The 14902-nt window shown below is 40.1% G+C and overlaps 1 protein-coding gene across 1 annotated transcript; it reads left to right on the forward strand.

The window, feature by feature from the left end:
• Window positions 1-738: 738 nt before the first annotated feature.
• On the forward strand, window positions 739-6784 carry MRPS10 (mitochondrial ribosomal protein S10). The gene is made up of 7 exons (XM_035560078.2): window positions 739-812; window positions 3591-3649; window positions 3754-3826; window positions 4532-4671; window positions 5142-5250; window positions 6252-6341; window positions 6597-6784. The coding sequence occupies exons 1-7, from the start codon at window positions 777-779 to the stop codon at window positions 6681-6683; spliced, it is 594 nt and encodes a 197-aa protein (XP_035415971.1). The 5' UTR covers window positions 739-776; the 3' UTR covers window positions 6684-6784.
• Window positions 6785-14902: the final 8118 nt, after the last annotated feature.

Raw genomic sequence — 14902 nt, forward strand, 5'->3', positions numbered from 1 at the left:
ACTAGGAGGGCTTCGTGGTGTGAATTAAGTGCTTGTTCACATCCCCTCCACCCTTAATGTTTGGTACCGATCAGAACCTGGGTGAAGACTGTGTGAAGACTGAAGGGGTTTACGTGACACTTCCAGTCCATTTTATTTTAGCAAAACCCACCCAACAGGGTTTTGCTAACAGGCTATTTGAGTATTTTTCAGAGGGGTGAACGTCAAAACCTAAGCTCACGTGTAACTTTTTTGATGGCTTCCTAAAATGTTCCAAGAAAAAAAATAATGTATTCACCTGCATACCTGTGGGTGGGCAGAGGTGAAAACGACGTGCAGTAGAAAGCGTTATTTGTGGAGGGGGGGGATACAGTTGATGAAGCCTGATCTACCCTCTTAAAAAACGAGTCACCTCTCCAGGCCCGGGCTGGGAGAAGTGTCCCCTAGCCTTTTCCTTCTCTGTGGCAGTGGTTTTCTTTTCCCCTTGCTGCCCTGGAAAAATCGGAGCGCGCGTGAGGGCGGCCGCTGAGGGGGCAGAGCCGGTGCGGCGGCGCCCTTACCCGGGGGCCGGGGAGCGCAGCTGGGGGCTGGCGCGGTGCGGGCTGTCGGTGCCCCCCACGCCGCAACCGCGGCTCCCCGTCCCCATCCCGGTCCCCGGCCCCATCCCGATCCCCGTCCCCGTCGCCGCCCTCTGCCCGCCGGTGCCGCAGCGCCGGCGCCTCACGGGAGGCCGCGGCTCCTCCGGGGCGGCGGGGGCGCTGTCCGGCGGCGCGGCGGGCGGGGCCGCGCTGCACAAGATGGCGGCCGGGTGCTTGTGGAGGCGGCTCTGGCAGGTGGGGCGTGCGGCGGGGCAGGGGCGCCTCGGCGGCTCCCCGGCCTTTGGTCTCTCGTCTTCCCTCCCGGGGACGGAGGGAAAGGTCGGGGCTGCGTCTCGACCGCCGCCATCCGTGCAGGGGGTTCCGGGGGGCTCCTCTGCAGTCCGGCTGTGGCGGGTTGCCCTCCGGGTAGGGGGTGGCGGTGGCTGGCGCTTGGGATCTTGCAGGGAGTTCGTGTCTAGCTTAATGCTCCTGGTCTTGGAGCTGCAGGGGGAAAAGCAGGAAGACTTGCCGGATTTAAAGTAGCGGTGGCTCTGCTGCTGATGACTTTTAAGAGCGGTTGCTTTCCTCACACGTTGAGGGAAATATAATGTTACGAGTTTCCCGTTGGGTTTCTGAAGCCCTAAATGCTCTCTGTGTACGTGCTGTGTTCTAGACTTGCTCACCTTCCAGACAGCCATCTCCGGCTCGTCCTGCTTGTTTCAGGATCTCTCCCCCAAATAACGGGGCTGTTCCCCACTGAGAGGGGGTAGTTGTGTTTTGATTGGCTCCAACAGGGAATTAAATTAAATCCTGTTGCAGTTTGATTGTCTCTTCCACCTCCTACAACAGCCATTAACAAGGATGTGTCAAGTATTTCAGTCGGACAGCGAAAGAAGCTGTTAGAATAGATTTTAATGCATGCCAAATCCTATATTGGTTACCTGGGGTACACCAAGTGTCACTTAATCAAAATTTGCACAGAACACCTTTAATTTTATTTTACAAAAGTTTTAGACTCAACACTTAGTTGCGCAATTAGTAACAAAAGGGGGCTGCATGTGGTGGGAGCAGTATACGCAATCGTGTGATGTTGTAAAGGCTGTGGAATTCAGTACACGGGGTGGAACTCTAATATTTCATGTTTTGTTTTATTCATCTTTACTATACAAAGACTGTAGTTTCTGTTTCCAGCAGCACAGGACAGGGTGTACGTGCTATAAGCGTATGCATCTTTGCGTGCAAATAATAAATCTGTAATATAAGGCCAATTAGATAAAGTAACAGACTATGTATGTATCAGAGACTGCGTACATACAAAACACAAAAGCACCAATACAACTTCTAGCTACAATTTTTTTTGCCCTCTTATAACAGCATTTTACTTACCGATGACTGCCCAATCTGTAGTCTCTCCTTTGCCATCTGGGGTAGGATGCTGCCACACGCAGTTTAAGACCTGCACTGAATGGAAACTTTCTGTGCTTGTGGGGTTATCAGTTCTCTGACATGATGTCAGGTGATGGTGATGACATTGTATTTTGCACCTGGACGAAAGGAAGGTGGTATTCTGATTTCACATAAGGAGAATGGAGGTGCAAGGGTCAACATAACTCCATAAGATCTGTTTCTTTAATTTGGGGTATTAGGTCTCAAGGAGTTCTTAACATGAACTTGGAAACATTTTGGGGGGCATCAGCTACAGTGGCAAATACTCTGTGCTCCTAAAGTTGCTTATTGTGTTGTGCACTTAAGATGTAATAGCTGTGATCATCTGACAAAGTTTGGATTTGCCTGATGGGAGACACTCAGCTGTGTTCTTCAGATAACAATTAGCTTTGTAAACAGGAAAGTGTCCTGCCTCTTCCTTCCTACTGAATGCAGAATTTGCTGGGTAAACAGTGACTGAGGCAGGATGACTTCAGAGAACAGCTTCGTTCACTGCTGATCTGTAATTAACGTATAATGCATACTGGAGAAAGCTGGGGACATAATAGCACTGTACAGTTAGAGTTATACATATCCATGAGTGACTAAGTTAAGGTTGCATGGAAGAGCGTTAATTCTGGCTGGTGTGCGGGGAATCTGTCTTCCCTCTCTGAAAGCCATGACCCCAGCACCTGTTAAATAAGAGTACCAAGGGGCTGGATAAGTAGGCTTAGCTCATGGTGCTCCTGCGTTCTGCACAGTCTTGAGTTTCTCTTAAGCAAGAGGGTTCTGGTTCCTTGCCCCCCTCCCTGAGTAGTCTCTAACTTTGCCAAGTTGAGAGTTACTGGTAGGAAGCTAGAAGCCACGTAACATTCAGAAGGGAGAGATTTATCTGGTATGACAGACAGTAAGGTTACATCTTGATTAACAGTTGGGTTTCCGTTTTAACACCGAAAAATCATGCTATCTTTTCAACAAAGTTCATTTACTTGTTAGAACCATTTCTATGTTCTCAACAGAACAAATGTTCAAAACACAAGGAACATTTTGTTAAAAAAACAATGGGAAATTTCAAATTAAATTCAGAGGTTGAATTTTTGCATAGTATCCTTTATAAGATACTGTTTTCAACTGCTTTTACAACAGCAAGTCCTACTTGGGCTTGGCTCTTGATAGAGCTAATAGATACTGTCCTGTGAAAGCAGGTCTAAACAGGAAACTCTACTATATGCAGAAATGGTATCTGATGCCACGCAAAATATATTTTTCTAATAAAAAACACTTCATGATTGCTATTCAGGTGCATGGTCAATAATAGCTGCATGCTGTTAGATTCTTTCCTGCGTGCGTGTGGGTTTTTTGGTTGTTTTTGTTGATGATTTTTTGTGTGTGTGTTTTGTCATCGTTTTTACGATCCTATTGTATACTACAATATAATTCTGTGCTTCTGTTTTCCTGTGTTTTCCAATAGAGCAAACGTACTCATTTGGTAGATCAAATGAGTATCACCATGGTGCATAAAAGTAACCTTTAATAAACCTGTATTATTAGCTGGCTACTTTCGGTTTGGGGAGAAAAAGAAGCCATTTGACTGTTTGTTTTATACAGGGATCAGCTCTTCCTGCCAATTATGCAAGCAGAATTATTCAAAAGCAATGTTTTCTTCCGTAAGTTTAATAGATCTTTCTCCTGCCCACTTTTCCCCCAATTTCCCTTAAAAAAATCTAACTTTAACACTAATATTATGCTTTTCTCTTTACCATCTATCTAGAACCAGTGACTTGATGGGAGTACGGTTCTCTGGAACCCACGTTCAAACTCAGGAGCGTAAAACTAATCCTCTGGTAAGTGTTTCATAGAACAATATTTTGCACGTTGTCTTAAAAGGATGTACAGAAAAAAACAAATTCTTCTATTTCAGCTTTTTAAAGGTCTGTCTAAATGATGTCAAATTTGCCTTAGAGAAAGAAAAAGATTTGATTATTGGTATTTGGGAATTTTTTTTTCCCAGAAAGATTCCTGAAGCTTAAAGTTGCCTCTTCGTCACTTTCTTCCTTCTCTATGCAGCTGTAACTCTATAAAAAAAACGGCTTTTTGGCCACACTTAGTTCAGCACTTGCAGCATCTTAGCCAATCTAAGTACTTTGTTTCTGGTTTGGAAGCCTGGAAACCAGGGCTGGTGAGGTGGAAAATTCTTGAAAGCGTGTGGTGTATATCTTACATATAGAACATGGTTGCCTTGATTTTGTCTAGGATTTCAGACACATGTTAAATTTCTCTGATACGTACAAACAAGCCAGGTTCTTACAGGCAGTGCTAGATCCAAAGTTAGATCCCATGGACTGTCCAAGGACTGTCAGTCGAGATAACAGAGTCAGCTTCTTGCAGGTAAACAAAAATGAGCAGCTAACACTGTGTGAGTTTGTTTTTTTTTTTTTTTTTTTTTTTTTTCCTGTTTTACAAATGGGGCATGCAGGCTAAGAAAACATAGTGCATGGATTATTTAAGGAGAACATGGGGTGTTAACTCTTATCCATTTCTAAATGCAGGTGACTATCTCAGAGGAGCCAGAAACACTGTACAAGAGACTGTCCCTTTTGGTTAAAGGCCACGATAAAGCTGTGTTGGACAGCTATGAATATTTTGCAGTGCTTGCAGCTAAAGAACTTGGCATCTCTGTTGAAAAAATGTAAGTAACTGATCTCTAGCATGATGTGGTGTCAGGTGCTTTTCACATCGTCTACTGTAACTCAAGTTCTGTGCTTACAAGTATTTCCTTTTTCAGAAGAAATGGGTGTAATCTGACATTTCTCAGGTTATAAACCTAACACTTTTTAGATAGCAGCGCAATGATGGGGAAGCAGCTGCAGTGATACACACAGCACTGCCACAGCAGGATTGCATTTTAAGTGCATGAAGAATACCAACAGTACTCTTGTTACAGCTGTCAGTGCTGTAGCTTTCTTGAACTAAAGCTGGTTAATACCTGAGAATGAGCTGTGCCCATGTGGATTAATACTAAACCGTACCAGCACTTAATATTGTGGATCTTCTAAATGTCAAATAAGAACAAGGATTTCACCATATTCTCAGTTAATTCATATTAGCATCCTTTATATAAAATTAAGTATTACAACATTTTCTTTGTGCTTTGTTCAGACATAGACCTCCAAAGAAGATAGAACGATTTACTCTTCTAAAATCTGTACACATTTACAAGAAGCACAGAGTTCAGTATGAAATGAGAACACATTACACATGTTTGGAGGTAAGAAAGATGTTAAATATATATACATTAATTGGGCTGGGGAGGAGAGTACGGGGAATAGCAGAAAAGAGCTGACCTAGGTACACCAAATGTAACACAAGTTACTCTGAATGTACAGCCTACATAATTTTTGGACTAAAAGGCTGATTTTGATCCTATCTGAAAGAAGATTAAAAATAAGATAGATATCAGAGTTACTTTTGTATGTTTTATGTTCTTTGTTTCCAATAATCCAGGGAATAGGAACTTTCTCAGGAAGGGAAAAAGATGCAGGTAAATCATTGTCAGTACCAGTCACTGAGGGTTCTGTTCTCTGTGAGTTTGCCTAATAATTTTTGAACACTTCTGCCCTATGCAGCATCATGTGGCAAACTAAAAATTGCAAGGGGGAAATACAGGAAAGGAAGTGTGTACAAACCACTCGCTCTGTGGCTGATGACGCAGACTTATGTATGGTTTAGAATGCAGCTGTGGTTGACTTTCTTAGAAGAAAGGTTTACTGCCAGCGTTTTGTGGCCCCTGGGTCTCTTACTGTGTAATTGCACAGAGCTTAGCAAAATGGGACTTTGCATAACGTCCCCAGACAGTCGTCCGCAGGCAGTCGTGCAGTGCTGCCCGCAGACCAACAACTTCAGCTGTCCGGGAGAAACCAGAAAAGCAAGAATGCAGTAGAATTCCGGAGTTGCAGGATTTATAGCCAGCTTGAACTTTGAGAGCATACAAAAGCTGTGAATTTTTGCATAACCTCAAATTGATTTGATCAGATAGCTGCACTTCGATCATAATCAATGCATATGATCACAGGCAGTATGCACAGTTCTGTGGTATGAAATTGCTATTTTATACCTGCGTAACTGTTATGTACAGCTTAACTGTCTCCACTCCCACTGTAAGATGCTTGGTCCCATAGCAAGAACTAGAGAAGCTATAGCAAACTCATTTTTTTTTATAGCCTGTTTGAAATATTAGTTGCTCATTAAAAAACATTACTTCTGTTTTAGTTAAAATACCTAACGGGCAGTACTGCTGCAGTGTACTTGGAGTATGTTGAACGAAACTTACCTGAAGGAGTTGCCATGGAAGTAAAAAAGGTAAGTTTCCATCTCACATTATTAACTGCTGTGAGATTAAGTCCAGATGTAAATACTGATAATTGTTAGTAGAAGTAACACATGTAGTTTGTAAAGGACCTTTTTTTCAAAGTATTGAAAGGTAAAAAGGCTGTATTGCTTGAAAACGCCACTAGGTGGCATTTTTAATCTGATAAATATATCAAACCCGACTAAATGAAGTAGTTAGATGTTAACTAGTTCGTATAATAAATGGTTTATTTCTTTTCCTTTTAGACTAAGATAGAGAGAATACCTGAACACATTCAGGAACCAGTTTGGGATGCACTACCTCAAGTAGAAGAAACAGAAATCAAATCATGAACTCAATGGGTGCTTGGCTATTAGTGCTGGAACTAGTTGCTCCTGTCAACCTCATTTACTAAGACACTGCTGACAAATAAAAGTCCTCTTTTACAAAGAAATCGTATAAACTCTTGTTTTACTGAGTTATTCTTGATCATAGCTCCAGTACTTGTAGACTGAACATCTGTGAAGTGTAGAAGTTTCACTGTACTCTGTGGTCAAGAACTGTGATCATCTGTACTGTTTGTAAAAAGTTACAATTTATTTATGTATAATCTTGATCCCTATTTGATACTGAATGGCTTCCGAATTCTGAAATACTTGCAAAAACTTGCTCATGTTTGTGTAATTTTAAGGTAATGAATACCAGATCTAGACTTTTTTTGCTATTGCAAAAAAAAAAGAATTTCAGTTGTGTACACAGCTTACTTATCAACTTACAGTAAGTCAGAAAACACAATCTTAGGGAACAGTGAGGCATGAGACTTTTTTAGGCTCCTACAGTTCAACAGACTCATTTCCAATATTATTAACTGCTTGCTAACAGAAGAACACAGCGATTGCAGTACAGATGTGAGATTTCCATGGGCTTATGTCTCTAACTTACATGAAATGTCTGTAGAACCATGTTGCAGAGCAAATGGATAATAGAATGTGTCACTGTAGGTAGGACGAACTGCATTAAATCCTTTGTTTTATTGCGAGGAAAGGCATAGCCTTTCTCTAAACCGGTGTGTTGGTTATTCTGTAAACCCAGTCTAGCTGGACACTAGTTATGCTTAGAGGGGAAAAAAAGTACAAATATAAGAGGGTGCTCAACTAATTTGGAAAAAAAAAGTGATAATACTAGGTGCAAAAGCATCAGTGACTTCAGATTGCATTAAGCACTTCTGCCTGTGCTAGATCAGCAGGAAGAACAGAGCTGCAAGGCATCTGCTTCTACTGGTAAGGGAGTGTATGATTTGACTGCTATTAAAAGAATTTACAGGAGGAATACCCAGCACAAGACAACCAGAGAGGTTGGATCATACCAATAGCATTCAGCCTCATACAATCACAAAAGAAAAACAGTTTAGTATTATCAGACAGAAATGGGAAATGGCTGAAAGACAAGAAATGAAGCTTGGGCTTGCGCTTGAAGATGAGCTGCATTTGGTAGCTGTAGAGAGGCCCCAAACTGTTTAAGGAGGGATCTTTCATGGTGGTCAGTATAAACTGAGACAGGAAGCTGCCTGAGCATCTTCTGCAATATGCCTCAGGGGAGAAAAAAAAGTAATCAAATCCCTTTTGGGAAGATATATTACCTAGTTAACCCCTCAAGGTGTTTGTTATCCTCAGTTTCAAGCTATCCTTCCTTTCCCTTATTCTGAGTAGTCAGTCATAATAGCATTTCTTAAAGTTATGTCAGCTGTTATATGATAAGGAGGAAGAAACTGTGAGCTGGCGTGGTTAAATAAAACTGGTGCTTCAGAGGAACAGCCTCTTTCAAGTCCGTATTATATTTTCTTTAAATTTGCCATATTTTAGTTCTGCATAAGGCAGATTTCTGTGCATCACAACGAAGTATTCCTGCCTTCTGAGGTCTCCAGTCTGAATCAAAAGAGTCAAGCCACTGTCAGCGTTGCTGTATCCGTAAACCAGCACTTCCTTCTTAAGGAGAAAGGGAGAGGTTTTCAGACATGGAGCTGAACTAAATCCTTGCGATCAGTTCAACATCACTGCACTTTTTGTAAAGGGAAGATGGGATGAAAAGACTTGGTAACATTTCGTAGCAAAGTGTGACTTTCAATACCTGGTAGCCTGCAATCTCGCCCTACAGTCAGGACACCCATTGTTAATCCTGCTGCTCTCACCTCTGGCTGAGACACCTCATTAGTCCCATCTAGCAAACAAGTATTAAATCTGGCCCTCCGAATGACTGACCTGGACTTAAAATGTTTGTTTAAACTAATGCTTTGTATTCTCTTTCTAAATGGAGTTTTGCTATTTATGAACTTAGGCAACAGAAAACCTTCAACCTACTTACCTTTGTATTCCCTCCCCTCAGTTCAGGTTTCCCTATACTCTGTGGCATGTGAGGATGGACACCTCTAGTCTGAAACGAAATCAGGTTCCTTCTAGCCCTTTGTTCTTAATTGTATTCCATTTCAGCCTGCTTGTATACTCTGAATGGACAGTTTAGAATGTCTTTTATGCAAAAGAACTGAAATACTCGATTCACACAGTTACCGATTAAAAAATATTTTGATAAAGTTCTCCCTTACTTTAAAAGCTAAGGCAGATAACCCAATGTATTGCATTAACAGAAAGAAAAAAAATTATATATATATATATAAATAATATAGTTCCTTGCTGTTCTGAGCATCTTCAAGTTTTCATGGGTAGATCTCTAGCATTATCTGGCAGTATGTGAAAATATTTTTTCAAGGGTCAGAGAAACTAGATGCCTGTGTGAAGCTGTTGTGGAGACCCAAACAGTGGTGGTAAATACCAAGAAAAGTATCATGAAAAACGTTCCTAATATGACAGAGAACTTCTGCATTCTCTCAGTGGAACACCATCTCAATCTAAATAGGGACTGTGCTAAATACTGTCACTGAAGATGTCTTCAAGTCCTTTCAGTCTTCAAAATCCTTGGTGACTGTAACTTGGAGGTGGATTTCCTTATACAAATACTTTATCACTAACACCTGCCAACCTACTTCAGGTCACAAAATACACAGACCAGTATTTTAGGTAAATAATTATATAAACAGGTTTTTTTTCAGGTTTGTAGAACAATCTAAAACCAAATCCAGAGCATTAACTTCTGTTACTTTGAGCCATTTAATCATTTCAAAATTGTGAGGAAGACTCTCAAAGGCAGATGTGGCAGAACCCTATTATTTACAGATTCCATTTTTTTTTTAAAGTCTAAATTACCTTGCATTTCCATGATGCCCAGGGTTCATTTACCAAATGTTCATATCTTTCAGTACAAAAATAAATTCATGAATGCTTATTTCTGTATTGTTCAGTAAGGTATCATGATACCATGGGTTATGCACCCAGTTGTTTTAAAGGTGTAGTCTGAATTTATTCTTGGCATTTCACTGAAGTGCTCTATAGCATGTATTTCACTTTCTTCTATATGCCAGGTATCATCAACCATACCCGGAATGTTACTTCAATTTTGTTTTTCATAGTTAATCATACTACTATTGCACCTTAGTTATCATCTCTGCTTTAATATGACTATACAGAGAGCTTCTTGCTTTAGAAGCTGCTCCTGCCAATCTCTGCATTTCATGCACCAGAAAATAAATTACTGTCCATCTGCTACTCCAGGGAGCACTGGAGATAAAGCAAGTCCAAGGTAAAATCCTTTATCCAGGAAGTCGTGACTTGAGAATGTTTTGCTCCTTGTGGAATATAAAGCTGTAGTTAAAACTTCTGCAAGTATGCTGTTACGTTAGATTAAACGTCACAAGAACAAATGGAGTCTAGTAATCGTCCCTGTTTAGGAACAGAATCTAACGTGCTGATCTTGGTTTTTCCTATCAAGCACAACTGAGAAGTGTCATTCTTCCTCTACTTCCCTCACCTTTGTAGCCACAAAAATATCACAATTTCCTTTTAAAAATATCTTTCCTATTTTCTTCATAAAATTGGGGAGATTTCTTGTTCCTGTTTAAATGGTTCATCTTCAGGTTTCCCTCTTATTGATTTGCTGTGGTCTTTTCAAGTTCAATTTTTTTCCACCACAAAAACTAAACAAAACAAAGAAAAAAACCAACTATTCAGCCTTGTCCATTTGTGAGGTGGAAAGTAGAACTTACATTTCTGACAGGCACACATAAGCCAACCATTTTAAATTGGTAAGACACTCAGAGTATCTGAGTGTATGACAGCAAATCAGTGCACCAGGGCAAGTGAGCCTACCACTGTAGTGTCCATACATGCTCCACACCTTCTAATTCACACGATTTAATTTGCAGTGCTAGCTGCACGCAGTGCATTTAAAGTTTACATAGAAAAATGTTACATAAGATAACTTTTGTACAGCTGAGATGACAACATTATGGGATTTTGGTTTTTGCTCCCTGCTGAAAAAGTTACCGTCTCAGCATTCAATCCAAAATTCCTAGTTCTCTTTAACAAAAAAGTACATTTATTTGGAAATATTATTTACTGAACTACAAGAAACATGACTTACCAGAATTATACTTTGTTCTTTCTACTTAACTGAAATGCCTGTTGATAGTATCAAAAAGCATGCGGTGTCACATCTGATAGATCTTTCATATATTAGCACATTATTATCATTCATTTTTCATTGAATGTGCTGTTCATAAAAGAAATGCTGTTTTCACATTATGCAAGTTAACATTACTTTGTTGTCCCCAGATCTGGTCCCCAGATCTGGTCCACCGATCAACGTCTGGATGAAGGTACATGTCCTTGCCTCTGAAGGGGAGGTGAAGGAACAGCTAGTGCAAGGAACACAAAAATCAGTTGCCTGCATAAAGTCCTGCATAAAGAAGAGATCTCGGAAAAGCAAAATTAAATAACATTAATGTCAAGAAAAGGAATTCCAGCGTCTCGGCTGTGGAGAAAACTTTCTGAAGAGGTCCACCAACTTAGAGAGAATTGATTGTCCTCCCCACCTGTACAAACCAGTGTCTCGGCTATCAGGGGTAAGCGTCCTTCTGCGCAAGGAAGACGACAGAGTGGGTACACGCGCCGTGCCACCCTGTGGTTTTAGCTGCATGACCATGGAGAGGACATCAGAAAAAGGGATGGAAAATCTACCAGGACACTACAGGCTCAGGGACGTGAGTTGGAAGGAAGAAAAAAAAAAAAAAAAGTTGGGAAAAGAGGGTTCTCGGAGAAACTTGGTGCTCCAACTTCCAGTGGGCAATACTCGATCTGGTCCCCGCATCTGGTCCCCAGGAAAACGTCTGGATGAAGGCAGTGTGACTTAACCCACAACAAGGGGAATATTTTGGAGCAACTTTACAAGTCAGGTCGCCACAGACGACCTAATTCCTAAGAAGGCCTCTTATGGGGACCAAATTCTATGGTGCACAGCATATCCTAAGCCACAGTTGGGATCTCAGGCTGTCATCTCAGCTTGACTGGCTCCTCAAGTTGGAAGTATGCAGAAACAATTCAACGATGCGCTCCACCCTTTTTCACCCTGATGTCTAATCTGTGGTGGTTTGCAAAGGAGTTTTTGCCCTGCCAGGAATACATTTAAGTAGTTTTGTGGCAATGCAATGTATTTTGGGAAGTTGTCTTGTCCTTTTATACATCTCCAACCTCCTCCCTTCATCGAGAGGAGACATTATGAAGTTTGAAGCTACAAATCTCTTATGCAGAATAGGAGCGCCAGAAAGTAAAGGTAGCTGTTCATCTTGGAGGGGGTACGTTTGAATCCAAAACTCATCTTTAGGACCGAAGCCAGACATTAAGCTCTCTATGTTAATAGGAACATGAGGTTTTTTTCCACCTGGAACACGATTCAACAGAGCAGCCAACCATTTCTTTAGCTTTGAAGATGCTGAAATGGACCCTGGGTTAAAGAGAACCAGTTCCCAGCCTGTCTCTAAATTAGGGCTAAAATCTGAGTTTCCTTTCTGTAAAGAGACTCATCCTCCCTTCTCAGTTGAGTTTGGTGCTGCCTAGTCTTAAGATTTTCAGTATTCAATAGTGGACCTCAAACCCTCATATTCTGAGAGGGATTGCACTCCCCTTAAATAATATGGGAATCCCGTTTTTCTGTCTCAAGGGGGAATGGTGTAAGGCACTTCTGTCACTGCAGATTGCGGTTGTTGTCAATTGCCATGTAAATTAAGGCCACGCAAGTACCTTCTACTGTTTTGTCTTCCCTTTCATTTGTAGTCTTCCTGTTGTAGATACTTTCTTCATTCATAGATACTTCCTTCATCTTTTCTGTTTTCAGTGAAATTACTTACATGGGATCTAAGCTCCCTTCCCAGCCCTAAAAAAAAAAACAACCAAACAAAAAACCAACCACGTCAGAAGCTCAAGTGCATACAGGTAAGCCTGACTTTGAACAATGTTCTCAAGTATTTGTTAAGATTGAACAACAGGCTGTGTGAAAAAGGTGCATTAATGTCAATTCAAATTTTGCCCTGTGGTAAGTAGAAACAGATTTGGAGAGACACTGGTGGCGTGACCATTACTTTCACGTCTAACTCTGCTTTGCTTTAGTGTAAGAAAATAAGTTTCCAGTTCAAAATAAGTTTTTTTTTTTATATCAGTTACTGAAAATATTCATAGGGCTTTTTTCCTAAGTCATCAGAGTACTTTAATTTCACTCTTTGGTCTGAGCAAGTTGAAATAATTGTGTTCTGAACAGAGCAGCATCATGTACACTTCTAACATGTACAGGTACCAAGAACTGATTAGAGTCCCATCAGTCTGCAGCAGTCATCCTAAAAAAATTCAAGAGCAAGAGTTTGAGCTAGCCCTCAAAAATGAAGCGCAATGATGAAAGTTGCAGAGCAAAACAGTAATTCTGTATTATCCAAGATGGAATATAAAAAAAAAAACAAACCACGTAGACTAATTCAGTAACTCCTTGGCAAGAAAAATTAATTCTATTGTTCAGGATCAATTTTCAATTGACCAATTCTTCCTTAACGTGGGCACCCACCCAAAAGCAAAAGAAGTCGAAGTATGTGCTTCTTTCCTCTTTTCTCTAGCTTCTAATTCAAATCTATACCTGTACTTCTCTTTCAAATATTTAATAACCTTACCCAATGCAGGGTATCTGGGGGTAAAAAACCTGGCCTTAAATACTCTTTATAAACCATTTTCAATGAACATGGACATACCGCACACCTAGCCTGAAACACTGAAAAGCGTGTCCTATTTTTCTTGGTGTCCACAGGTTTGGGGCTATGTTTTTATCCCCTTCTTTCATGTTCAGTTTTCTATTTCTGGCATACATGCTGCAATGCACATTTCTACCAAGTTGTCAGTTAAGGTATCTGATATATTATACATGCTTCTACTTAAACAGTATTTTGGTGGTGTTTTTTTTTTTTAAGGTAATATCGTAATAGAAAACACATGGGTTTAGGTAGCTTATGTGGTTACTTTACCTTGAAACTTTCTGAGAAGCTTATGTTTTTGAAAATATAGAATAAAATTGCAGGAGATATTACATTTAGGATGCTATCTTATTCTGTGTATTCTGTTTTAGTGGTTTTACGGTGACAATACATTATAGTAACTGCAGCGTAAGGAATTAGTGTCAGTAAACACATCAACTCTTTGCTTCTTGAAAAAGAATTGCAATGTGATTTTTCAACACCATCACTTAAAATGCAGGTCACACTGGCGCAAAAACAAATAAATAGCAAAGCCATTTCTACACTTGATTTCTTCCAGCAAAATAAGAAAATTAAGCTAAATATGGCTTTGAGAACAGATGTGTAAGACAAATGCATCTAAGCAGATCTCTTCTTGGATAAATTAGTTTTGCTTAGGAATAAACAAACAAGCAACTTGTACATGTAAGTAAAAATATTTGCCTGAATAACTTTCTGTTGATTGTTAATTCTACAGAAAGAGGGATGAAGAAATTTTTAAATCTCTCACCTTAAATATATATGTTCATGCTCCGCTGTTTCCATACTGCCTCTACTTAACTTCAAAGGGGGATTGTTACCCTTCAACATATAATAATAGCATCTTACTTTTACCATATAGAAGATGTAACAGAAAATGTTGCTTGGCTTTGTAAGTGCATTTTTTTATAATATATATATATATTTGAGCAGTATATACTTGATTGTTAAATACCAAAGGAAGTATAAGATGCTGGTAACACACTGTTTCCCACATCACAAATATTTAAGGACTGTACTGGTAAGGACTTACTGCTTAAAATGCAAGAAGACAAGTCACTCTTGTGGCATAGCAGTATAAAAGAATTATTAAAAAAAAACACTTTACGTTTCCTTGTTGTTTATGGCAGCCACCACCTATTTTCTTCTTTTCTGTTTTGACTTTTACACCCAAACATTGAATTTACAGTAAATCAGAGAGACGCTTGAGGGTAGCTTGTAACCGAAGGTTAATCACAGAAATACAGATCAAAGACTGATTTTTGTATGAGTCAGTCACAGACTTCAGAGCTGTACCAACGCAAACACTATATATTCCTTTTTCTTTGTAAAGTAAGTATTTATTCTGCATAGACCATTCTACAACAGCAGTTAGTG

Source organism: Cygnus atratus, chromosome 3, assembly GCF_013377495.2.
Source record: "Cygnus atratus isolate AKBS03 ecotype Queensland, Australia chromosome 3, CAtr_DNAZoo_HiC_assembly, whole genome shotgun sequence".
Classification (NCBI taxonomy): Eukaryota; Metazoa; Chordata; class Aves; order Anseriformes; family Anatidae; genus Cygnus; species Cygnus atratus.